The 24,983-nt window shown below is 47.5% G+C and overlaps 1 protein-coding gene across 1 annotated transcript in view; it reads right to left on the reverse strand.

Annotated features, from left to right (window-relative positions):
- Positions 1–16: 16 nt before the first annotated feature.
- The window catches only part of TNFAIP8L3 (TNF alpha induced protein 8 like 3), a 57,668-nt gene continuing 32,701 nt past the window's right edge, over positions 17–24,983 (reverse strand). Inside the window, 2 exon segments of the mRNA XM_048481795.1 lie at positions 17–1,185; positions 1,188–1,599. Of these exon segments, the coding sequence (XP_048337752.1) occupies positions 1,013–1,185; positions 1,188–1,509 (495 nt within the window). The 5' untranslated portion in view covers positions 1,510–1,599 and the 3' untranslated portion in view covers positions 17–1,012.

Genomic DNA, 24,983 nt, shown 5'->3' on the forward strand with positions numbered 1-24,983 from the left:
TATGCCTCTGCATGGCTGGGCTCAATCACGCCATACAACAGGGGATCTGACCATCGCTCCCACCCTAGGCTGACATTAACCATAACTCCAAATGCATGCTTCAATGTTACCCTGGAACGAGGAAATTTAGATCTTGATCTGGCTGCCGCTTCACCTTCTCTACACTCTGATCCGTAAGCAAACCATAACTGCTTTCTTTACTTTCGAGCTCCATCTTGATTTTTTTTGTTCTGGTTACACAAATTTATTCTAGGATAGCACATAGGATTTAAGGATGGGAAATATTTCCCCACGTGGAAACTGACCATTTCGTGGCGCACGTGGGGCTGTGGTAGAGAAGCAACGTAGCTTTCAGTGAGAGCTATTCCAGGGGCTGAATCTCCAATACTCCTGTCCAGTCTCCGAGATAAACTCTGGTTGACATGGGGGCTAGAACTGGTGATAGCGAATAGGCTGAGCAATGTGGAAAGATCAGAAAGCAAAGCTGTTATCAGTAGCTTACGTTTGAGTGTTCCCTGCTCTCCTTAGAAAACAAAGCCTTCAAAAGCAGTTGTGTCGTGCTTCTGTTGTGTCTGGCCTACAAAATCTTGGCTTACGTGCACAACAGAAGATCTGCTATTTTGAGGACATTCAGGAACCCGCTCTTCATCAAAACTCTATGGATTAATTCTTCTCCAGGGCCTTTAACCTTTAACGTGGGTGTCAGGCTTTGGGGTGGGAGATTGGGAAGAGGCATCAAACACAAACCACAGAATGGCAGTAATGAGGCTATGGTACATTACGATTTTGCATAACAAAACGCCCTGCGTCCTAAAAAGCTATTTGTGGGCACAAGTACTGTGTGCAACTGGTCTCTGTCTCGTTTTCCATTCACAAACGGAACGTTAAGCAATCCAGACTTAGAGCTGCTCCGTCTTGTGATCCAGGAAGGATGTCTGTTCTTCCGTATCCGACTCACCTTCTCAGTTGGCACCTCTCAAGTCTCTCCGACGCGTTGCAAAAAGGCCAAGTTTCAAAGGATTTTCTCGTCAAGTAGTTTGTTGATGCCATCACAGACCTTCTTGAGGTGGGGGCGGCACTCCCCATCGAGGCTATAAAGGGTGGTGAGGAACTCCACGTCTGCAAAATGGTTGAAGACGTTGTTGACTGGGAAAGCTGCGAGACCTGCAACCGTCATTGGGGTGCCGCTTCCACCAGTTCGGTAACGAAATCTTTGCATTCGATGCAGGAGCTCTGGCTGTACATTTTGTCGGCGGGTGTACTCCAATCATAGCCAAAGCTGACGATGGTCATGGCCGCTTGGTTCAGCTTCTTGCGGAACCTCTCGACGATCTCCAGCTCTTCGTGGTTGAATTGGTTGTTGCGGTAGAGGATCGCGATTTTGATGGCAACCTTGATCAAGTCCTTCATGATCTTGTGGGCCTCCTTCTTGCTCTTCAGGTTAACCGCTCGGCCACTTCTTGAACAGCTCACAAAGATCTGCTCTGCTGAATTGTCGCCGATCAGCATGTTAAGCCCATGGTCTTGAAATTGGTCGCCATCTTTGCTCCAAGATCTTCTTCACCAAGGCTTGCAGTGCAAGGCTCCCTTGAACTAAAAAACCGTATCAGGACCACAAAGGGATGGAAGGGAAAGAGATGGGGAGGCGTTAACCAAATCAGCATGCTACTGCATGTAACAGATTCTTTCCCTGTATCAGCAAACAGGTCTGTGGCACTACCCATGCCTGGAGGGTGTCATGTTATATATATATATATATATATATATATATATATATATATATATATATATATATATATATATATATATATATATATATATATATATATATATATATATAGTACACACGCACACATGTACATGTGTATACATGTATGTAATGTATGTATGTAATGTGGCTGTATGTATAAGGCATGTAATGTGTGTGTGTGTGTGTACACACACACACACACGCATACATACATACATACATACACATACGTGTGTGTGTGTGTATACACACACACACACACACACACATATACATATATACATATATACATATATACGTACACTTATATATACACATGTGTGTATGTGTATATATATATATCTGTACACCGCCCTGAGCCCTTCGGGGATAGGGCGGTATACTCAATTTAATAATAATAATGATGATGATGATGATGATAATGATAATAATAATAATAATGTGTGTATATGTGTGTATATATATATATATATATACACATGTGTGTATATGTGTATGTCTGTGTGTATATATAGAAAGAAAGAAAGAAAGAAAGAAAAAGAAAGAAAAAAGGAAGGAAGGAAGGAAGGAAGGAAGGAAGGAAGGAAGGAAGGAAGGAAGGAAGGAAGGAAGGAAGGAAGGAAGGAAGGAAGGTTCATCTTCTAGTCAGCAGAAGTTTGCCCAACACAGAGGCCGGAGACAGTCAGTCTAGGGCAGGGGTAGGGAACCTGCGGCTCTCCAGATGTTCAGGAACTACAATTCCCATCAGCCTCTGTCAGCATGGCCAATTGGCCATGCTGGTAGGGGCTGATGGGAATTGTAGTTCCTGAACATCTGGAGAGCCGCAGGTTCCCTACCCCTGGTCTAGGGCGAAGTAGCAACAGTTGATCTTTAACATGACTGGTGAGTTCAACTGTGACTCTAGACCAGGAGTCTGCAACCTGCGGCTCTCCAGATGTTCATGGCCATGGTGGTAGGGGCTGATGGGAGTTGTAGTACATGAACATCTGGAGAGCCGCAGGTTGCAGACCCCTGCTCTAGACCAATGAGAGGCTGTTGCCGGGGCAGGGGAGAAGTATCCTTGTTGGATAAGAAGCAAAGTACTGTATATTCTCAGTTCAGTGGCTGAGTGTAAGTTGAGTTCAGTGTGTGTTCAACTTTGTTCTTGCTGAAGAGCTCTGTATAGTTTTATAGTCTTGCATAGCATAGGCTTGTGTAACCTTGCAACTGCTAAAGCAAAACCTTCCTAAGGAAAGAACATCTTGCGTGGAGAGTATTCTTTTCCAAGTGTGGTAGAAGGCTGCAGTGAGTGCAAGAAGACTACTAGACCTTCTCATCTTACCAGAGTAGCACTGCTTTAAACTCTGCTGATAGGCTAGCCAGATTTCATCAGCTCTCGAAAACTAAGCAGGGCCGGCCCTGGTCATTATTTGGACGGGACGCCCCATACAAGAAGTCCAGCGTCACTACGAAGAGGCAGGCAATGGCAAACCACCTCTGAACCTTTCTGCCTTGACAACCCTACAGGGTCACTGTAAGCTGGCTGCAACTTGGCTGTTTTGACATCAGCCAGAAAGACCTACCTGCAGGCAAGTTTTAGGATATGTGCCTATTTGAACTACTCCCAAGAAAAAAAGTAAGTGGAATTTTTTTCCATGCAAAAATTAACCTGAAGAAGACGACTTTGGATTTATACCACCTTTCTCTTCTGTAAGGAGACTCAAGGTGGCTGACAAGCTCCTTTCCCTTCCTCTCCCCACAACAGAAACCTTATGAAGTAGGTGCGGCAGAGAGAGTTCAGAGAGAACCATGACTAGCCCAAGGTCACCCAGCAGGAATGTAGGAGTGCAGAAGCACATCTGGTTCCCCAGATAAGCCATTCAGGTGGAGGAGTGGGGAATCAAACCCGGTTCGCCAGATTAGAATCCACCATTCTCATTACCCTCAGAATGTTGACAACAGCTGAGATTGAATGAATATAATACACATGCAACATTTGAATATACACTGATGCATGAAATACAGCTTGGCGATAGAGAAGAGTGATGGATGTTCTTATCTGCAGCTGGGAGAGGAGCAGTGTATTCAAAAACATGTTTATCCCGTTTTTCCCACTCCCAAGGACTTGCTTTGTGCGCATGAGGCCCTTTCCAAAAGAGATAAAATCTTCTACAAAAACAGGATGGGGAATAGATTCATCCGACTCTGCTGCTGTTTCCCAGCCATGCAGCTGTTTGGTGGAATTGTTGCTCTTTTTTAAAAAAAAAAAAGTTCTATGTTAGATTGGAGCTCGAATATATTCAGGGCTTTCTCTTTCCAGGAGCGGTGGCTGTCTCCAAGCTTTGAAAGACAATGACTTGGAGGCTGAGGGTGTTAAACCTTGGAGGCTGAGGGTGTTAAACCTTGGAGGCTGAGGGTGTTAAACCTTGGAGGCTGAGGGTGTTAAACCTTGGAGGCTGAGGGTGTTAAACCTTGGAGACAATGACCTTGGAGGCTCAGGGTGTTAAACCTGGGTATTAACCTTCAAGGCTTTGCGCGGCCTGGGGCCCTCATACCTCCAAGACCGCTGTACCCCATATGTCCCTACACGGGACATATGGGGTACGGCGGTCTTGGAGGTGAGAGGCCAATTTACTGGTGGTCCCCGGCCCCTCAATGATACGGCTGGCCTCCACCCGGGCCAGGGCCTTTACTGCCCTGGCCCCGGCCTGGTGGAACACTCTTCCACAAACTGTCCGGGCCCTGCGGGACCTTGGAGAGTTCCGCAGGGCCTGTAAGACCGAGTTGTTTCACCGGGCCTTTGGGGAGGCCAACCGCTGATGGTGTGTGCCCCTCCTGTCCCTCCCTTTAACATCCTGGGAGTTTGTGACATCTATACCGTCCCCCTTTCTGGGAGGGGTTTTTATTGATAGTTTTAACGCTGGACGCCAAATGATTCATACGGAACGCTGTAATTTTATATATTTTAATGAGGTTGATATTTAATTTTGTTGTTATTGTTATATTGTTTTGTAATATTTGTTGTTCACCGCCCAGAGCCCTTATGGGGATGGGGTGGTTTATAAATGCAATAATAAAGGAAGGAAGGAAGGAAGGAAGGAAGGAAGGAAGGAAGGAAGGAAGGAAGGAAGGAAGGAAGGAAGGAAGGAAGGAAGGAAGGAAGGAAGGAAGGAAGGAAGGAAGGAAGGAAGGAAGGAAGGATAAAACCATAGCTGCTTGTTTATCGTAAGCCATTTCCAAATTCAGTGGAACTTTTTAATGCTCCTCTGACCAAATCCAAAACTATTTTATCTGCTCCCCCGCCCGCCACTCATTCCAGCAGGTGTAACCTTCAGCTCAGGCACTCGGAATAACTTATAGCCAACTGAAAAGGCCATCAGCGGAGTCTGGCAGAAGCAAGTTTTCATAAAACACAGCTGGGGCAGAAAGACATATTCAGCAGCAAACATTTTATAGGCACTTAAACGGAGAGCGCTGACATTTTGCGGAGTGCCTTGGCTGCCAACCCAGCAGGCAGGCTGGCGAGTCTCTCAGAGTCGACGTATGGGCAAAAATAAAAAGTATGTTTGTGGGGTGGGGATCTGCCCCTCTAACCCTCAACAGGGATGAGGGGCAAAGTGTACCAGCTCTTACCACCTTAGCCTCCCCCCATCAAAGGGGAGGAATTAAAAATGGAAACGTTTCTGTAGGAGGTGAAAAATGATTAAGAAGAACCAAGGCTCAACTGAGGTAAACTTGGCTGTCTAGGGCAGTGATGGCGAACCTATGGCACGGGTGCCAGAGGTGGCACTCGGAGCCCTCTCTGTGGGCACGCGCACACAGAGTTTGTCACGTGGGGGTGGAAAATCACCCCCCACACAGACACATCTAGGCTGGCCTGGGCCACTGAGCACGACATGCGCACACCGTGGTGAGCAGGGAGGACTTGGCTGGCGGGCCTGGTGCCTCTGCTCCGGGTGGCAGTTGCCCAAGGGGTGGGGGGTGGGCTCAGAGGAGGCAGGGATGCTAGAGAGGCACAGAGTGGTGCGTGCGGGACTTGCTGGAGGCTAGAGCAGGCTGGCCCCTGCTCCAGCAGGGGGGTGGAGGAAGAGGGAGCCAACCGTTTTTTTCTAAACTAAGACCTCAGCATTCAGGTTACATTGCTGGGTTGGCACTTTGCGATAAATAAGTGGGGTTTGGGTTGCAATTTGGGCACTCGGTCTCAAAAAGGTTCACCGTCACTGGTCTAGGGCAGTGATGGTGAACCTTTTCGAGACCGAGTGCCCAAACTGCAACCCCAAACCCACTTAGTTATCGCAAAGTGCCAACGCGGCAATTCAACCTGAATGCTGAGGTTTTAGTTAGAAAAAAAATGGTTGGCTCCGAGGCATGCGTTACTCGGGAGTAAGCTTGGTGGTAGTTGTTGGCTTTGCTTTGAAGCAACCGTGCAACTCTTCGAAGGGGTGAATCACGACCCTAGGAGGGTTTACTCATAAGCACGCCATATTGCCAGCAACCGAGCTTACTCCCAGGTAAAGGATCGTGCTTTAGTTCTTTGAATGAAAATCAGTGGGGTTTAACAGCGCTTAACAGGGTTACCTACACTGCTTCCCCAAAACTGGGTCTTAGGTTTAATGCTAATAATCGAGCCCAGTGGCCCAGGTCACCCTAGATGTGTGGGGCGGGGATTTCCCCCCCCCCCACCACACACATGATGAACTCTGTTTGCGCGTGCCCACAGAGAGGGCTCTGAGTGCCACCTCTGGCACCCGTGCCATAGGTTCGCCATCACGGGTCTAGGGTGTGTTTTGTCAGCGTGTGACCGGGAAGTTTTTGGACACTAGGAGTCGCTATTTCTTCATACTCAGGAACGAGTTGGTTTCCAGAGTCGCATTATTTTGTTTTTGCAAAAGTTTGCCTGGCGCTTCATTCTATTCAATTTTTTGCTTTAACAAGGAGAATGTCTAAATTAATTCCAGACTGTGCAGTTCACGGCAGTTTTCAAATTTTGCCATTCATTGGCATCTTTTCCGATGTGTGCACGTACAAACAATGCAAAAAAGCAATCTTACATGTGATAGAACGAATGAGTGCATCAAGGTGTTTTGGGGGGCAGGGTTTTACTGATGCAAAAACGCTGTTTCTGCCCACGGATAAAACACCATTCAAAGTAATCTCACTGCAACCATGTAAGACTGTTTACTTGATGCACACATGTAAAGCAGAAGCAAGGGGAGGGGGGAAACGTGCATGGGTTATCTTTGGAAACCAGACCCAAGAATTTGGAAATCTAACAGTCTGTACGAGAAAGACATTGGCTCCTTCTGCACCTGCAGAATTAGGCACTTTCAATCCACTTCCACAATTGTTTGCAAGTGGATTTTGCTATTCTGCACAGTAAAATCTAACTGCAAAGTGCGCTGAAAGTGGATTGAAAGTGCCTTATTCCGCATGTGCAGAAGGGGCCTAAGTAACATGTGACCTCTTTCAGCGAATGACACCTCTCTCTCAGGGCTGATTTGCATTTCCCATACAGAGTTAACCATCAAGTAGGAAATGTCGCTCTTCGTCCTCCACAACTGAAGCACATTATACCCCTGTACCCATTTTGTGCTACTAGCACAGCAAAACAGCTCTGCTTCTCACTTGCCTGGCATGCCCCTTTCTGGGGTCGCCATAAGTGTACTGCAACTCGTACGTCAGCAGAGTCCTGTGTCCAGTTCTGGGCACTGCAATTGAAGAAGGATATGGACAAGCTGGAACGTGTCCGGAGGAGGGCAACCAAAATGGTCAAAGGTCTGGAATCCATGCCCTGCGAGGGAGACTTAGGGAGCTGGGGATGTTTAGTCTGGAGAAGCGAAGGTTAACGGGGGACATAATAGCTATGTTTAGATATCTGGAGGGATGTCATGTCGAAGAGGGAGCAAGCTTGTTTTCTGCTGCCTCAGAGATTAGGACACGGAGTAATGGATTCAAGGTGCAGAAAAGAGATTCCACCTAAACATTAGGAAGAACTTTCTGACTGTCAGGGCTGTTTGACAGTGGAATTCACTGCCTCGGAAAGTGGCGGAGTCGCCTTCTTTGGAGGTTTTTAAAGAGAGGCTGGATGGCCATCTGTCAGGAGTGCTTTGATTGTGCGTTCCTGCATGGCAGGGGGTTGGACTTGGTGGCCCTTGGGGTCTCTTCCAATTCTAGGATTCTACATAGGTTGAATGGCACGGAGCAACCACATTATTCAGGTAACACTTAAAGCACCTTACATTGTCATCTAGAACAAAACGTATTCACTAAGCAAATCAAAACTTTTGGGATTCATCTGTCCTCTACAACCAGTGGCGGGATTCAACTGCATCCGTGATTACTGATGGTTAAAAACAGCAACAACCAAGATTTATTAATAAGAGTTCAATGTGTGCGGTAATGCTAGTTCTTTAATCCAGCTGTAAGGCTTTGCTTTGAGAATTCAAATGAGTGGCTAATTTTGAGTTTCACTGCTTGCTGCTTATCTTCTCTTCCAAAATTGTCAGCTATCTATTTGAGTGGGGTGTTGTTTTTTAAAAAAGCACAGCTATTGCTTCCTCAGTACATTTTTTAACAATCTAAACATTATGCAAATTATTTTCAAGGAGAGAAAAACAAACAATTATTTGATAAATGTCGGGGTTTCAACTATGAATGCTAATTGCTTCATTAGAAGTGGGTGGAATTTTCCCCTCTAAAAATGTCCAAAAGAGGTCTCTTAAATCACGTGAAATAATAAACAAAATAGTCTCAAACTTTCCTTTGGACCTCAAGCATCATTTCCTTACTAACTGACACAAACTTATAAAATCAGTTTGAAATCTCCACATACTGCTATGTTACTCATGGTCATAAAGTATACATTTCTGTTTTATGTCTGGAATATGGTGGTCATTGGCTGGATTTCTTCCCTGGGACCACCTGTGGCAGGTTCTCTAATGTGACACCCCCTTGTAGCTCTCCTGATACCCGCCAGACGTTTTTAGTACATGGGTGGGACTAGGTAGAGCTTTTGCCCAACAAAGCTTCTGATTGGCCGCTGGAATTCTAATTGACTGTAAAGACATCCTGTTAAAAAGAGCTGCCCAAAATGTTGAAGAATTACTGCGAGAGTTATGCATAACCTTCCTTCCCTGACATTTTGAGGCAGAGGCGTAGCTAGGGAAAATGGAGCACGGTGCAAAATCTGAGTTTTGCTGCCTCCCCATGTTCGTTTGTGGTTTTTTGTATTTTTTTAGTGTTTTCCAGTTTTGGGCCTGCAAGGGGGGGGGGCAGTTTTTAGGCTAGCAGCATCAAGAATTCAGGGTATCTTTAGGAGACTATCCTGATGATACCAGCCAGGTTTGGTGAATTTTGGTCCAGGGGGGTCCAAAGTTATGGACTCTCAAAGGTGTAGCCCCCATCTCCTATTAGCTCCCATAATGGGTGATGGGGGCACCACATTTGGGAGTACATAACTTTGGACCCCCTGAGCCAAACCTCACCTAACTTGGGTAGTATCATCAGGAGAGTCTTCCGAAAACTCCCTGAAATTTTGGTGCTGCTACCTAAAAACTGCATCCCCTGCAGGCCAAAAACTGAAAAACCCTAAAAAAATACCAAAAAACCCTGAAATTTTTGCTGCCCCCCCCAGGCGTGCGCCTGGTGCAACACGCACCCCCTGGTCCCCTTGTAGCTCCGCCTCTGTTTTGAGGTTGGCTCCACCGCCTGCCATTTAATTGTTGCAACTACCACCCTGTGTCAGTATTCCAAAACTGCTTGCGGACTCAAGACTCTGGAGGCTCCAGCTCAAAAAGTACCCTCCCCCTCCAAGTTCCTCCCCCTCTTCAGCATTAGAGTAGCAACGCGGATTGTATTTGATGAGAAGCATAGCTTTGCTGTAGCATCTGACTTTTCCAGATGCCTATCAGGAGCATAGCAACGAAACTACTAAGCCACTGTGTGGCAATAGGATTAAACAGTGGCCCATCTCGGGCCGTGGATAATGGTTACGGGCCATCCTGGGGGTATATTCCTGGCTCTCCATTTCAAAACTGTGGACGTTACTTTCCTCTCTCCCCAGGGTGCAGAGCCTGTGCGCCATTAACAGCTGAGACACTGAAAGTGAAGCTTTTCCCAAGGACGCCGTGGGAAAAGGTTCATGTGTGTTGTACTGAAAGGCACAGTAACCCCGCCCCGAACACCCCTGGGTGAGGTTTGGCTCGCAGCAGCTTCTGTTGGCTTGCTCTCGTTCCGATTTATTGCCGACTTTGTGCGAACAGAATTTGGGGAGCTTTGCTTAATTATAGGAAGGGAAAGGACTGCCTAGCAACCAACAGAGAGTACACTATGATTGCCTAGTTAGGAGCAGAAACACAAGGAGGCAATAGGCTGGTACTTAGCAACGACCTGTATTGTTTATCTCCCCCTCCTGATACCCCTCAACCATCCCTTCTTCTTTCTGCAATGCACTTTCCATTGTCTTCTGCCTGTAGCAAAACTTGCTGTGAAAACGGCAGTGTCAGTCAAAGGTGGAAGGGCCAAGTTCAGACGTCTTTGGGTCAGATACTGCTGGCTGGTTGCAAGTTGCCGACCCTCTCTTCAAATTAGTTAAGACGCTCTGAAGAAGGAGGAGGAGGAGGAGGAGGAGGAGAAGGAGAAGAAGGAGGAGGAGGAGGAGGAGGAAAAGAAGGAGAAGAAAGAGGAGGAGGAGAAGGAGGAGGAGGAGGAGGAGAAGGAGAAGGAGAAGAAGAAGAAGAGTGGTAGTAGTAGTAGTAGTACCCTGTTTCCCTGAAAATAAGACATCCCCTGAAAATAAGACGTAGTAGAGGTTTTGCTGAAGTGCTAAATATAAAGCATCCCCCGAAAGTAAGACGTAGCAAAGTTTTTGTTTGGAAGCATGCCCGTCGAACTGAACTCCAGAGCATGCAGCTGTGGAGCGGAAAAATAAGACATCCCCTGAAAATAAGACATAGCGCATCTTTGGGAGCAAAAATTAATATAAGACACTGTCTTATTTTCGGGGAAACACAGTGGTGGTGGTGGTGGTGGTTGTGGTGGTGGTAGTAGTAGTAGTAGTTCGGATTTATATCCCCCCTTTCTCTCCGGTGAGGAGACTCAAAGGGGCCTACAAACTCCTTTCCCTCCCCCCCCCCCACAACCAACACCTTGTGAGGTAGGTGGGGCTCCGAAGAACTGTGACTCGCCCAAGGTCACCCAGCAGGAATGTAGGAGTGCGGAATGCCAGTAAGGAACCATCTGTATCAATTAGCTCAGCCAGAGAGAATAGGCCATGTCCTCTCTTGACACCATATACCACCCAGCCTTCCATAGATGGAAACAAGGATACACGCAACACTTTGATTCTCATCCCAAAAGCACTGCCCAGGCTTCAACACCACCCACCACCCTGTTTCTGAAGGCTCTGCTTCACCGACCATATGCCAGATTCGTGTACTTCACAATAGCCAGATTTCCACTGAATTTAAAAGCCAGACAGGCACTTGTTTTTGTGAAAATCCACTAGAAAAACAACTGTCAACAGTTTAAAACATACCTCCTCAGCAACCGTGCGGGAAATAGGAGGGAATACGTCATTAGGCTCGGTTCAGACTGTCAGGTCTTGAAACTGAAGTCAATAAGCGGACTCTAGTTGCTTGATCAGAAATCTTTATTGATAACAGCAAGTACCTGCTTTCAGAAAGCCAACCCTGCCCAGCTACGAAAATACAGTTGCTTTAATCCAGTGATGGCGAACCTTTTCGAGACCGAGTGCCCAAATTGCAAACCAAAACCAACTTATTTATCGCAAAGTGCCAACACGGCAATTTAACCTGAATACTGAGGTTTTAGTTTAGAAAAAAACGGTTGGCTCCGAGGCGTGTGTTACTCAGGAGTAAGCTTGGTGGTAGTCAGTGGCTTTGCTTTGAAGCAACCGTGCAACTGTTCCAACGGGTGAATCACGACCCTAGGACGATTTACTCAGAAGCAAGCCCCATTGCCAGCAACCGAGCTTACTCCCAGGTAAAGGATCGCTCTTTAGTTCTTTGCATGAAAATCAGTGGGGTTTAACAGCGCTTAACAGGGTTACCTACACTGCTTCCCCAAAACTAGGTCTGAGATTTAATGCTAATAATCAAGCCCAGCAGCCCAGGCCAGCCTAGATGTGTGTGGGGAGGTGGGGGCGACTCTGTTTGCGCGTGCCCATAGAGAGGGCTCTGAGTGCCATCTCTGGCACCCGTGCCATAGGGTCGCCACCACTGCTTTAATCCCCTCAGAGTTCCTGCCATAAACCATCCCTCCTGGATTCCCATGGAATGTGAGATTAATACAACGGAAAGAAAGATGTATTGTCGAAGGCTTTCACGGCTGGATTCAACTGGTGGTTGTGGGTTTTCCGGACTGTGTGGTCTACAACCAGAAAAGAAAGCTGTTTGGGGGTTGAGCATCTCAAGGCCACCTGAACAAGGTAGGCCGAGAAGGATAAAGCATTCCCATACATTGGAAAACAAACCAGATTTATTCATATGGTAGCTTGTGCCCTGAATTTTCTCCCAGTGTTGTCAATAATGCCCAAGTTCTTTATGACAGACAACAATAATTGTGCAGTTCTGTGAAGAGCCATCAGAACTTTCTCCCCCCCCCCCATTTTTTTCCGTTCGCCCCCTGAGGGCCTTCACATCTCTAATTACAAAACCTTACGCTTTCTTTGATCACTTGTGGCGCCAATAGCACCATTTGGTCCCCCGCCATCATCAACCAAGCGGTATTAAAAGATCCTTCAATTGTCTGGGACGATTCTTGATTGCAGAAGGACCAGAAATTATGCCGAATTTTCTTTAAATATCCCCCCTTCAAGTTGTAAATGTAATCTATGTGAGCATCTGCGAAACTCTCAAAATATTTTGCCTCCAGATGGCCGAACGAAGAGACAAATTGTTATTGAAGGCTGGGAAAGAGGGGAGCTCCGCCGAGAGCTTATTTGCAAGTAAATTTGCTTTTATTTAGCACAGACGTTGCTTGCTTGCAAAGACACAATGCATATCCTGAGACTATTCGTGGGCACAACAAAAATAAAGACTTCAACCCTCACAAATGCGAACAATGCAAAATGAGCGACAACTATTCAGACTGGGCCGTTTCTAGTATTATTTCTGGATATAAGGGATATTCTATTTTGGGTGAGAAGGAATCTTAACCAAGCAGATGAGGATTATTTCTGGAGGAGAGCAGGGGGTGAGAAAAGAAGTCTTGAGTTTCTTCCTGGCCTGTTCATCCAGAAACAAACCAAGAAAACTTCCAGTCTCTTGCGACAAGTTAAGGTAATTTACATTTATAGACTCAATGACAAGTGGTAACCAACAAGGCTTTATTTAAAGCTTTGTTGGTCATCACTGGTAATTGAGTCTATTTAACCGGTAATTGAGTCTAAGTTCTTCTAATGAGAGCAAAGCAGCATTCTGGCCACAAAAATTTCTCTGCGGTGTAGCTTCACTGAGGATATATGTATATACATGACGATGAAGAAGAGTTTGGCTTTATAACCATAAGGAGTCTCAAAGGGGCTTACAAACTCCTTCCCTTCCTCTCCCCACAACAGACACCTTGTGATGTAGGTGGGGGCGAGAGAGTTCTGAGAGAACCGTGACTAGCCCATGGTCAACCAGCAGGTTTTATTTGTTGGGGTGGAGAAACAAACCCAGTTCACCAAATGAGAAGTCAGTCCACTGCTCATGTGTAGGAGTGGGGAATCAAACTCAGCTCTGCAGATTTAGAGTCCGCCGCTCTTAACCACTACACTAAGGTGACCAGATGGTCACCTTTGTAATCCGGGACGGGGAAGCAGCTGCCGTCAGTAGGTATTAGCATGTCGCAAGAGAGCAAGATCGGCTTCTGGGGCTTGCTGTTTGCCGCCCTGTGACAGAGTGGCAAACGGCAAGCCCCAGAAGGCCATGCGCTCCTGCGGCCGGGTGCACGGGAGGCTGCCGCACTGCCTTGCGCCCCAGAAGGCAGTGCAGCAGCCTCCCAAAAATCGGGACAATTTGTAGAACCCGCGGGACGCGGGACAAATTGTCTAAAGGCGTGACAGTCCCGCCAAAAGTGGGACAGCTGGTCAGCCTACACTACACCACACTGACTCTTCTTAATCCTTAATTCCACGGGACTGTCCCCAATCCTACTATTACACAAGGACCCTGGTAGTAGCTAGGCTCCATTCATTTATTTAAAATGTTTACATCCTGCCCCTCATTCAGAAGTGAGGTCTCTGGGATGATTAAAAGCGACTGTGCCCACCTCAAGTGATTGACGCTTTCACACGTTATCAGAACTGTGGTGGATTTTATACTGAGGCTTAAACCAAAAATATTACCGGAGGGTTGGGGAGAGAAGTGTAAGTGTGATGCTTTGCTTCCATATATCATGTGTCGAATGCAAAGAGCCCTCGTGCCTTCCTCTTTAAGACCCCTTCTCAGAGGTGGGATCCAGCAGGTTTTCACAGGTTCCCGAGAGCAGGTTACTAATTATTTGTGTGTGCCGAGAGGGGGTTACTAATGGGTGATTTTGCCACGTGATTTTTGCCTTAGTTACGCCCCTCCTCTCAGCAGTAGCGCGCAGAACTTGAAGCAGTCTAGCAGGAGGTGCACCGGCGTGCGTGGCAGCCTGTGCCTGCGTGCAGTTGTTTCCCGCCAAAGGACCGGCGCAGCGGCTGCGTCCTTGCCACAGCCCCTCACGCAGGAATGCTCCTCACTCGAATGTCCGCCACACGGCCCGTCCGTGTCTCTCACTCCAGCCCCATTGGCGCTACACCACAGTTTGAATCCCACCACCATGGGAACCTGTTTGGATCCCACCACTGCCCCTTCTGCACGTGCAGAATAGCACTTTCGATGCACTTTGAAGCTGGATTTTACTGTGCGGAATAGTAAAATCCACTTGCAAACCATTGTGAAAGTGGATTGAATGTGCATTATTCTGCGTGTGCCGAAGGGGCCTCAGTAAAAATCCTAGTTTCATAATCACCTGCTTTTAAGTATTTTCAGGCCTAATGGCCAGCTCTGCCTACCAATGATGTAACAACCCATTTCCAAATGGGAGAGGAATCCCCATAATGCTGAATAGAGCTCCATGTGCCAGAAGAACCATTCCTCCCCCCCACCACATGGGACTGAGTTATGATCCCCAATCACCCCACTCTATAGCACTTTTTGAACCACGACACAGTTCAGAGATGGCCGCCTGCCAAAAGCAATAGCCTTTTGAGTTACGTCCACTGGAATAGCTCCCCCAATAGATTAAAAACACATCCAATTTTGTTTTTATTTCCTTTTGCCCTCCTGCATCCCCCCCGAACTCTTTAATTATTCAGGATGAGCACCCCTTGGAGACGGGAACGTTTACATTAAGAAACCGCGACCCCGTGCTGTTTTGTGCTCCCAATTTTATTTTGCTAATATCCTGCCGAGGAGAGAATGCTAGACCTCGCGGTGGCAAAAACTGTCTGGAAGACGTGGACTCGCTCGCCTGTCGCAGCAGTTAGGAAACAGGGAGCAGCCGCTCGGCCGGCTGCTTATCAAAAGCGCTCCTATGCCTGTTGTCACGAGATCCATTTAATCCCATGCAGGATGTCTATATTGGTAGGAACACTTGCGCGCTAAAAATGAAAACTTGGACTGCCGACCGGTGTTGCGGAGGCTGCCATGACGAAAGCCAGCTGGAGTCTGGAAGAGGCAAGAGTCTTCAGGCGTCTAGACTCGGAAACCCGTCGACATTTAGAGAAAGTCATCAGAAACAGTTCACATGGGGGTTCAGCGGCACAGCTGGGTTAGCTGCGGCAGGTGGTAAATCTCAACACTGATCTTCCCATTTCGAGATACAAATTAAAACTCATAAATTCTAGCCTTCTGTTATTAAGTCACTACCAATGGCTGCATCTGAAATAACTCCGGTTTTTAAACTATGGAATAAGAGTTACATAAGGACTGAGCTCAGACATCATGCAGTACGCTTGGTACAGATGTAACAAACCAATCCCATTTGGTGTATAAACCCTGTATTGCCTGTTTCTCGTCCTTTTCCCCTTGCTGTTGAGAACATTTTCTCTGTACTGCCATCTCTGTGCCTCGGTGGTTAGAAGGAGCCGTGCTACTCAAAAAAAAGGGTAGTTGTGAATTCAAATGTCGCATCAAACCACAGTTAGTACAAACGTGGTTAACAAACCCTAGTTTGAAGCTGCGGTTTGTTGCATTGGCTGTGTTCAGATGCAAACTACAGTTAATGAACCATAGTTTATCCATAGTTTAGTCTGAACACAGCCATTGAGTCTTGCCCAGAGGTGGGATGCAGCAGGTTCTCACAGGTTCCCGAGAGTAGGTTACTAATTATTTGTGTGTGCCAAGAGGGGGTTACTAATTGGTGATTTTTGCCACGTGATTTTGGCCTTAGTTACGCCCCTCCTCTCAGCAGTAGCGCGCAGAACTTGAAGCAGTCTAGCAGGAGGTGCACCGGCGTGCATGGCAGCCTGCGCCTGCGTGCATTCGTTTCCCACCCAAGGACCGGCACAGTGGCTGTGTCATTGCCACAGCCCCGCCCAGGAATGCCCCGCCCCAGGAATCCCTGCCCACGCCCCCGTTGTGCCCCGCCCAGCCCCACTGGCGCTATGCCACAGTTTGAATCCCACCATGGGGACCTGTTACTAAAATTTTTGGATCCCACCACTGGTCTTGCCCTATTTAATCTACGGAGATCATGATATTTCTTTTTCACTACGAAATTATGGCCATGACCTTGTTTGTACTAGGAAGAACAGAAAGTTAATTTATAATGTACACAGGCCAGTTGGCAGTCTGTAGTAATTAATCCTAGTTTTTGTTAGTTATGGCTACAGTCCATCTCATCCCACTCAAGGACTCATAGAATCATACTTGAGGTGAGGGAACACACGTGTGATATAGATATTTCTCTAACATCTTCTTCCCTCACGGGCGTCCAGCCATTATGGAACACCATTGTGTTCTTCCCAGAGAACAATCCAACCATCTTGAAAACCAGCAAAGATCTTCCTTTTCTGCCAGCATTTTAATAGCTCCCTGGTAATTTTCATGATGTTTAACTTGATAGCCTTTGGTGAGTGATTTTAATAAGGGCTTTTATGTTGTGTTCTAATCTGGAAGTTTTATAGGTTTTTAATCTGATGGTTTTATGGGATTCCTCGTAATAGTTTGCTAGCTTTGCATCTGTTTATGTTGCTAGGTTTTTTGGGGAAAAATTGCCTTTGCTGTTGTATGATGCTTCAATACAAGAACTATCTAGAACACTGCAAAACAGATAAATACTCTTGCTGGGGATTGACTCCTCCTCCTCTGTCCCAAACCCAGACCCAAGAACTAGCTTTGGGACTTCTCCTATCAAAGGTTTTCACAGCTGGAATCAACTGAGTTTTCCGGGCTTTGTGGCTGTGGTCTGTTGGCTATGTGGTTGTGGTCTGGAGCTAAATCCAACAGATACGGTGCAGTGGTTAAGAGCAGGTGTATTCTAATCTGGAGAACTGGGTTTGATTCCCCACTCCTCCACCTGAGGGGCAGAGGCTTATCTGGTGAACCAGATGTGTCTCCACAATCCTACGTTCCTGCTGGGTGCCCTTGGGTCGGTCACGGTTCTCTGAGAACTCTCTCAGCCCCACCTACCTCCCAAGGTGTCTGTTGTGGGGAGAGGAAGGGAAAGGAGCTTGTAAGCCACCTTGAGACTCCTTTCAGGAGAGAAAGGTGGGGTATAAATCCAAACAACAACAACAACTCCTCCTCATCATCAGAGGAGTCATAAGAAGAAGAAGAAGAGTTTGGATTGATATCCCCCCTTTCTCTCCTGTAGGAGACTCAAAGGGGCTGACAATCTCCTTGCCCTTCCCCCCTCACAACAAACACCCTGTGAGGTAGGTGGGGCTGAGAGAGCTCCAAGAAGCTGTGACTAGCCCAAGGTCACCCAGCTGGCGTGTGTGGGAGTGCACAGGCTAATCTGAATTCCCCAGATAAGCCTCCACAGCTCAGGCGGCAGAGCTGGGAATCAAACCCGGTTCCTCCAGATTAGATACACGAGCTCTTAACCTCCTACGCCACTGCTGCTCCAGTGCTGTCCCTGAAACATGTCAGGGGTTTTTCTTCACTGTATGGACTTTTATGAATTAAAAAGAAACACAAACAAAAAAAAGGCCCCACCTGTCCTTATAGCATGATATATCAAAGCATGAGAGCAACAACTCATCACTGAACAATCATTCCTCCGTCTCGAAATACATGCATGTTTCAGCACCCAGTTCATTGCTCAGAGCCCAAGTAACTTACACAGAGCACAAGGGGGTGCGGGATTGGCAACATGCAATCGAGGTGTGACAGAGTCTCTTGCGTGTGCAGGTTCCTCACCTATGCTAGGAAGGGTTGTGTCTTTACAGGGTTGTTCCTTTGAACTCTGAATGCGAAGTCATTGCTTTTTAAGAAAAAAAATAAAATAAAACCCTGCATATCTTTTGTGTAAAATGGAATTAAGTCACAGGAGTTTGGATGGCTGGCGTAGTTGCAAAGATACACATATATCTTTGGTCATCTGGAGGGTATTTACAAGGAACACGGCGGAGATAAACACAGATGAAATGAGACATGTGCTTTTCCCGGGCTGGAAATATACAGTCGGTGTCACAGTGACAATTGGCTATTGCTGCCTCATATGCGAGCGAACCGAAACGATCCGTCCTCGGTTTAAAATAACTTGTTTTAATACGCCGACCGCCATGCGCTGCAACCATGTTTAAACACTTTAAACGTAGCTGTAACTTTTGTGTTGATTCTGAGCGTCAACAGATGTCAGGAAGAAGTATGCGCCTCGAAAGAGCAGAAGAACGGTCGTTTTTCGAGTAAATACTTGGTGAAAAGTCCCTTGGCATAGCTGCGCGGAAAGCAAAGCCACAATTTGTAGCAGACTAAACATGCCACCCTTGAAAGTTTGTGTTGGAGGGTAGCTGACCCCCCCCCCTCCTCTTTGCTGAAGCTTTTCAAAAAAATTAAAAAGACCAGTTTCTGGGAGATCCGTCATCAAGCAGTCTTTGAAAGCTTAACTGCGGCCGTGAAGGGCTCCGTTTTGGCTTTGCTGCATGGCAAAGGGCAGAGGGTCGACGCTTCTGGCTTCTCCCCCAGTTGGAAGCTGGAACCGGGGCTGTTTTTTGTCCTGTGAAAAAGGCCCCGCAATGTGAGAGCCCCAATTATGATCAGCGCAGCCCTTCGAGAGTTGAAAGGATTAAACCCCTTCTTGGCTCTTTACCTGCCCTGATCCAAACTGGAGACACGAACGGCTGTAATGCGTCTCCCAAAGACTGATGGAACTTGGACATCTCTGTCACATGTTATTTGGCCCTTTGAGCGGCTTCTGACGTAAAATCCTGTGCTCGGGGGTGAACTTTTTAATGTGCCACGAATGTACCTCTAAGTGGAATGGTGTGTATGCCAGAGGTCCACTAGTGCATTGCTCTTGCCTCCGACTCAACACTGCTGTTACGCTGGCAAGATTTTCCATCCTCTCACAATCACTGAAAATAAGGCTGTGTGTGTGTGTGTCTCCTTGCCTTTCCACTGTGTTTTTCTGAGAATCAGGGCCAAACAGTGTGGTTAAGAGCAGGTGGATTTTAACCTGGAGAACCGGGTTTGATTCCCCACTCCTCCACCCGAGTGGCGGAGGCTTATCTGGTGAACCAGATGTATTTCCGCAGTCCTACATTCCTGCTGGGTGACCTTGGGCTAGTCACAGTTCTTCGGAACTCTCTCAGCCCCACCTACCTCCCAAGGTGTCTGTTGTGGGGAGAGGAAGGAAAAGGAGCTTGTAAGCCACCTTGAGTCTCCTTACAGGCGAGAAAGGTGGGATATAAATCCAAACTCTTCTTCTACTCTGCTTGAAGCTGGGAGGAAGCCTTGGAAATGCCCCATGCAAGATCACAATCCAAAACCCCTGCCCTGGACTCTCAGCACAGGGCACCTGCAATGTATTCGAAGCAAAACAGTAGGCTTCCGGTGGCCTTCATGTGGTTCATGACCAAGGCAGGGGCCGTGGCTCAGTGGCAGAGCATTTACTTTGCATGCGGAAGGGGTGAATAGCTCCTCCCTCATGCTTCTCTGCCTGTTTAATCTGCTTCCGTGGCCCCATTCTGTAAAAACAAGGGCCTCTAAAAAGAACTACAGAGCTACTCACAACACGCAGTGCTTCCTGCCGAGCTTTACTGATTGGAGCAGGCAGGGGCGGAGCGAGGGGAAACAGCACCGCCCACCCCATCCCCGAAATGCCCCGCGACCACGCCCCCGCTGTGGCTCCGCCCGGAACATCACGCCCCCTTCCCTGTTGTAGCTACGCCACTGGGAGTGGGCCTTCCTTCCTTCCAAGAACTCCAGTAAGGAATGCTAGGAAGAGTGAAAGGTATCAGGAAAGAGGAAGATGCAAGATGAGAGGGATTGACTCCATAAAGGAAGCCACGGCCCTCAGTTTGCAAGACCAAAGCGAGGCTGTTCACGACAGCCATTTGGGAGGACACTGATTCATCGGGTTGCCATGAGTGACTTGACAGCACACACGGAATGGTCATGTCGCCACCAGGCCGCCAGACACGAGCCTTCACCAAGGGGACGCTTGGCCATTAGCCTGACCTAAGCTAACATACAAACCTTGGGTTCGGGTGGGGGGGGGAATTATACCATAAAAAATGACAAACCACCCCAGTAGGAAATATAGGCATGCAAAATGGAATATATAACCTCCAAATAACACCTTGTGAAGTTGGGTGCAACGAAGCCGTCTGCTATCGTGTGGCCTGCAGTCATTCAAGCTAGAGATGTACCAACAAAAGAACATGGTACACTGAGCCCCAAGTACATCAACATATCAATGTATCATTCCCAAGGAGACTCATGACCATTGAAAGTGATTGAAAATAGAATGAGGTTGCTGGTCACTTTCAAAAATCCTCATTTTGTGGGGTCTGAGCCCCTTCGTCAGCCTTCTTTTTGTTGGAAGAAAGGGACTTTACGCTGTTTCCTGCCTCATCCTACAGAGGGGTTTTTTACTAGCGAGCTAGTGGCTAGATAGGGACTTAGGAATTTGTCACCTTTACTCTATCATGCTGAGTCTATCCCTTTGATGTAGACTGATACTCTTAGGGACTTCCTCCCTTGCTTCCGCCTTCTTCTCGAACCTCTCCATCTTACCTTCACCATGCCTAGGGAGAGGATGTGTCTCCTACGCATCCGCCTCCATCCAGCTATAGACTCGATAGTGAACCTATCTCTCCACCTTTCTATCCAGAATGGAGTTCACTAATAAATACTCTTTTCATTAGATTAGAAACTACAAATGACTCTGACTTTCTTTTGTGTCTGAAGTTCTCTCTAGCAAGCTCAACCACGCGTGTGTGCTCAGGTAAGCTTCCCTGTGTTCAGCCTCTGTGCCGCTCTGCTACTTTTCAAGGGAAACACACGTACCAGGTGTGGTTCTCCCCAACACTTTTCAAGTTTTAACACTGCCCGGGGTTACTTCTGGAGAAATCTGTTCAGCCGTTTAATGCATGCAAAAACTCTGTCAAGCTAAGCTGCGCTGGGAAGATCCTCATTGACCTGACATACCTGTTGGCTCCGTTTTGCCATTTCCAAAAAAGTTAAAATCTCAGGGAGAACTGGCAGGAAAGAATTGCTGTTTTCTGCCCTCCTGCAAATGCCTTCAGAAATCCTTTGCCTTTTAAGGCCTGGAAATAATTTTTTTGCCTCTTCGTGGCACCAGCCGGGGCATCATTACTCACTCTGAATGGAGCCCAAAGAACCCATTTTTAGACCTTCCTGGCCTGCTAGTTGGAGGGAAGTATGTTTTGTGGAGGTTTAGAAAAAAGAATAGCTCCAAAAGCGCTTGTTAACGTTTTTAATCTGCTATATAAGGTTCGCGCCAAGGGGAGATGCTCGTGTAGATAAAAGTTCAGCCAACTAATAATTCAGCAGAGATCAACGGCGTACGGCCTACCATGCTGTTGCACTGAAATCAGAGTTTTTCAGGCATTCCTTCCTGCTTCTGCATCCCCCTGGTCAGCCTCAGGAAAGTTATTCCCAGAAAAATGGCACCCATGCGGTGGAACAGCTATCTAGTTCAGGGGTGAGGCGTGGGGAAGGACGGGGTGAACGTGCGTGCGGAATGGCTCTACCTTCCTCGTGGTGCGGTGGTTAAGAGCAGGTGGACTCTAATCTGGAGAACCGGGTTTGATCCCCCACTCGTCCACCTGAGTGGCAGAGGCTTATCTGGAACTAGATGTGTTTCCGCACTCCTACGTTCCTGCTGGGTGACCTTGGGCTAGTCACAGTTCTCTCAGCACCACCTACCTCACCAGGTGTCTGTTGTGGGGAGAGGAAGGGAAAGGCGCTTGTAAGCCACCTTGAGTCTCCATGCTGGCTCTTGTGTAAAGAGCCATGTGGGCTCTAATGTAAAGATTGTAATTTAAAGATTGCAAACCTCTCTAACAGGGCTGACTGGTGTAAAATTTACAAGACAGTCTGACAAACTAAACTTAAAATAATTTCCTCATAATAATAATTGCCTCATAATAATATCCTCCTAATAAAATAATCTCAATCACAATCGAATTAGTTTCTATTCATTCCCCTTGTAAAAGTTCAGCCAGCATGGTGTAGTGGTTAAGAGCAGGTGGATTCTAATCTGGGGAACCGGTTTGATTCCCCACTCCTCCACCTGAGTGGCAGAGGCTTATCTGGGAGACCAGATGTGTTTCTGCACTCCTACGTTCCTGCTGGGTGACCTTGGGCTAGTCACAGTTCTCTCAGCCCCACCTACCTCACCAGGTGTCTGTTGTGGGGAGAGGAAGGGAAAGGAGCTTGTCAGCCACCTTGAGTCTCCTTATAGGCGAGAAAGGTGGGGTATAAATCCTCTTCCTCTTCTTTTTCTGCAAGTGGAGCTGTGCTGAGGAAGATCAGATTCACCCCAGGTTCCTCCTTGCTCTAGCTGTTTGATCTGCCTGCCTCTTCTCTGAACAGATTCTGCAGCCCTAGGAATGATCTTTCTGGGACACCAAAGGGACTGCAGAAACAGAGGGGAATGTGGAAGAACTCCATGTCCCTTCTGCATATAGATAGTTGGATGCACACCAGCATGGGGTGTCGTGGTTAAGAGCAGGTGGACTCTAATCTGGAGAATCGGGTTTGATCCCTCACTCCTCCACATGAAAACTGTTGGGCGACCTTGGGGGGTCAGTCACAATTCTCTCAGAATTCTCTCGACCCACCCGGAGGCAAATGTCTCTTGCCTTGAGAACCCTACGGGGTCGCCGTAACTCAATGGTGACTCGATGGCACTTTCACAGACACAGGCATTCAATTCAGCGGGCTTAGAAGAGTGTAGCTCTCCTTAAGATTTCACTGTTAATTATGTTATACTATACACAGTGGCTTGCACTTCTTTAAAAATAAACATCACTAGAGATAGTCTGCATGTTAAATGTATTGTCGAAGGCTTTCACGGCTGGAATCATTGGGGTGCTGTGTGGTTTCCGGGCTGTGTGGCCGTGTTCTAGCAGCATTCTCTCCTGTTGCAGGTGAAACATCAGGAGAGAGTGCTGCTAGAACCCGGCCACACAGCCCGGAAACCACACAGCTCCCCAATCTGCATGTTCCTCATTTTTCTGCAAACTTGGCTTTTAAGCGTTCCACCGTAGGCCAACTTGACTGGTAAGATGCAGTGCAAATTCCAGTCATTCACACATGTAGTTATAATAGCATTCACTGCTGTCTATGCTCTGTTCATACTCATGAATACTAGCATAATCCTAAGAGGAGGAGGAGGTTGGATTTATACCCCACATTTCTCTCCTGTAAGGAGACTCAAGGTGGCTTACAAGCTCCTTTCCCTTCCTCTCCCCACAACAGACCACTTGTGAAGCAGGTGGGGCTGAGAGAGTTCCAAGGTCACCCAGAAGGAATGTAGGAGTGCGGAAACACACCTGGTTCACCAGATAAGCCTCCGCCATTCAGGTGGAGGAGTGGGGAATCAAACCCAGTTCTCCAGATTAGAATTTGCCTGTCCTTAACCACTTCACTGGCAGTTCTAAGCCCATTGACTTTAACAGGTTCAGAAAAGTGAAACTCTGCTTTGGGTTCCTTGGGTTTTGGAATCTGAAATCCCACAATACATATTTACTGCTCCGACTTGCTATGGTTTCTGTCGAGCCAGGCACACGCAAAACGGTTCAGCGGCTCCAATCCAGCAGCTCCTCACCACCGCCTCTAATAAAAGATCAAGCGTCACGCGAGGTTAAACTAGCAGGTGGTTATTTGTCCCCTGCGAGGAAAGTGCAAAGCGCGTTGGGGAACGGCGGCACCTGGGTCTCTCACTCCCACCTCGTTCTGTGATTTCCATGCTAATTAGGAGGCAGATCGAGAGCCCATGGACCAGGGCGCAGGAACACTTCTGAAGCCTGAAAGCTGTACAAAGCATCGACAGGCAGCTCATGAGGAGGGAACAGACCGTGAAGCAAAGGAAGAGTCGATACTGTACAGTCCTGGCCGTGCTGAGCTCCTGTTTTCCACGGGCAGCGGTCGGCAGCGTTCCGTATCTCCCTCGTCTGGGCACAGCCTCTGACAGCATCGGCCCGCGACCCTGAGAATTTTGCTTCAAAAAGGAACTCTCTGAATGGAGCTGAGAGCCATAAAGAAAGCTCCTCCTGGAGTTTGCCAGGCAGAGAGGGCTGCCAAGATGGCGGTCCCCTCTGTTTCCAAGTCCTCCCCACGCCTTCCCCCCCCCCCCCCACCGCCTGACGTGCACTGAAGCTTCCAACAAAATTCTCCCCGGCCAGCTGGTAGCAGAAGGGCTGCCGCCCAAATTGAGAAGGAAAGAACACGAGAGAGGTTTTTATTTAAAGGCCTGCAGTGAGACACGAACGTGTCCCAGTAACCTTTCCTGTTCCAATACAGGCAGTGCTACTTCACACAGGCTACAAGAGCCACGGATGAGCGTGGACACAATTAGCAGATTGCAAATGGTAGCAATCTGGAGCCGGGAGGTACTCTGCTTTCTTATTATATTTTGATTTACATCCTGTTCTTCTTCCTTCACAGAACGCAAAGGGGGCTTACATAGGAGTCCCGTTCCCAGCACTGACCATTCCTGCTTGCACAGTTTAAGAAGAAGAAGAAGAATAGTAGTAGTAGTTTGAATTTATATCCCCCTTTCTCTCCTGAAAGAGACTCAAAGCGGC

This window comes from Sphaerodactylus townsendi, linkage group LG17, assembly GCF_021028975.2.
Source record: "Sphaerodactylus townsendi isolate TG3544 linkage group LG17, MPM_Stown_v2.3, whole genome shotgun sequence".
NCBI lineage: Eukaryota > Metazoa > Chordata > Lepidosauria > Squamata > Sphaerodactylidae > Sphaerodactylus > Sphaerodactylus townsendi.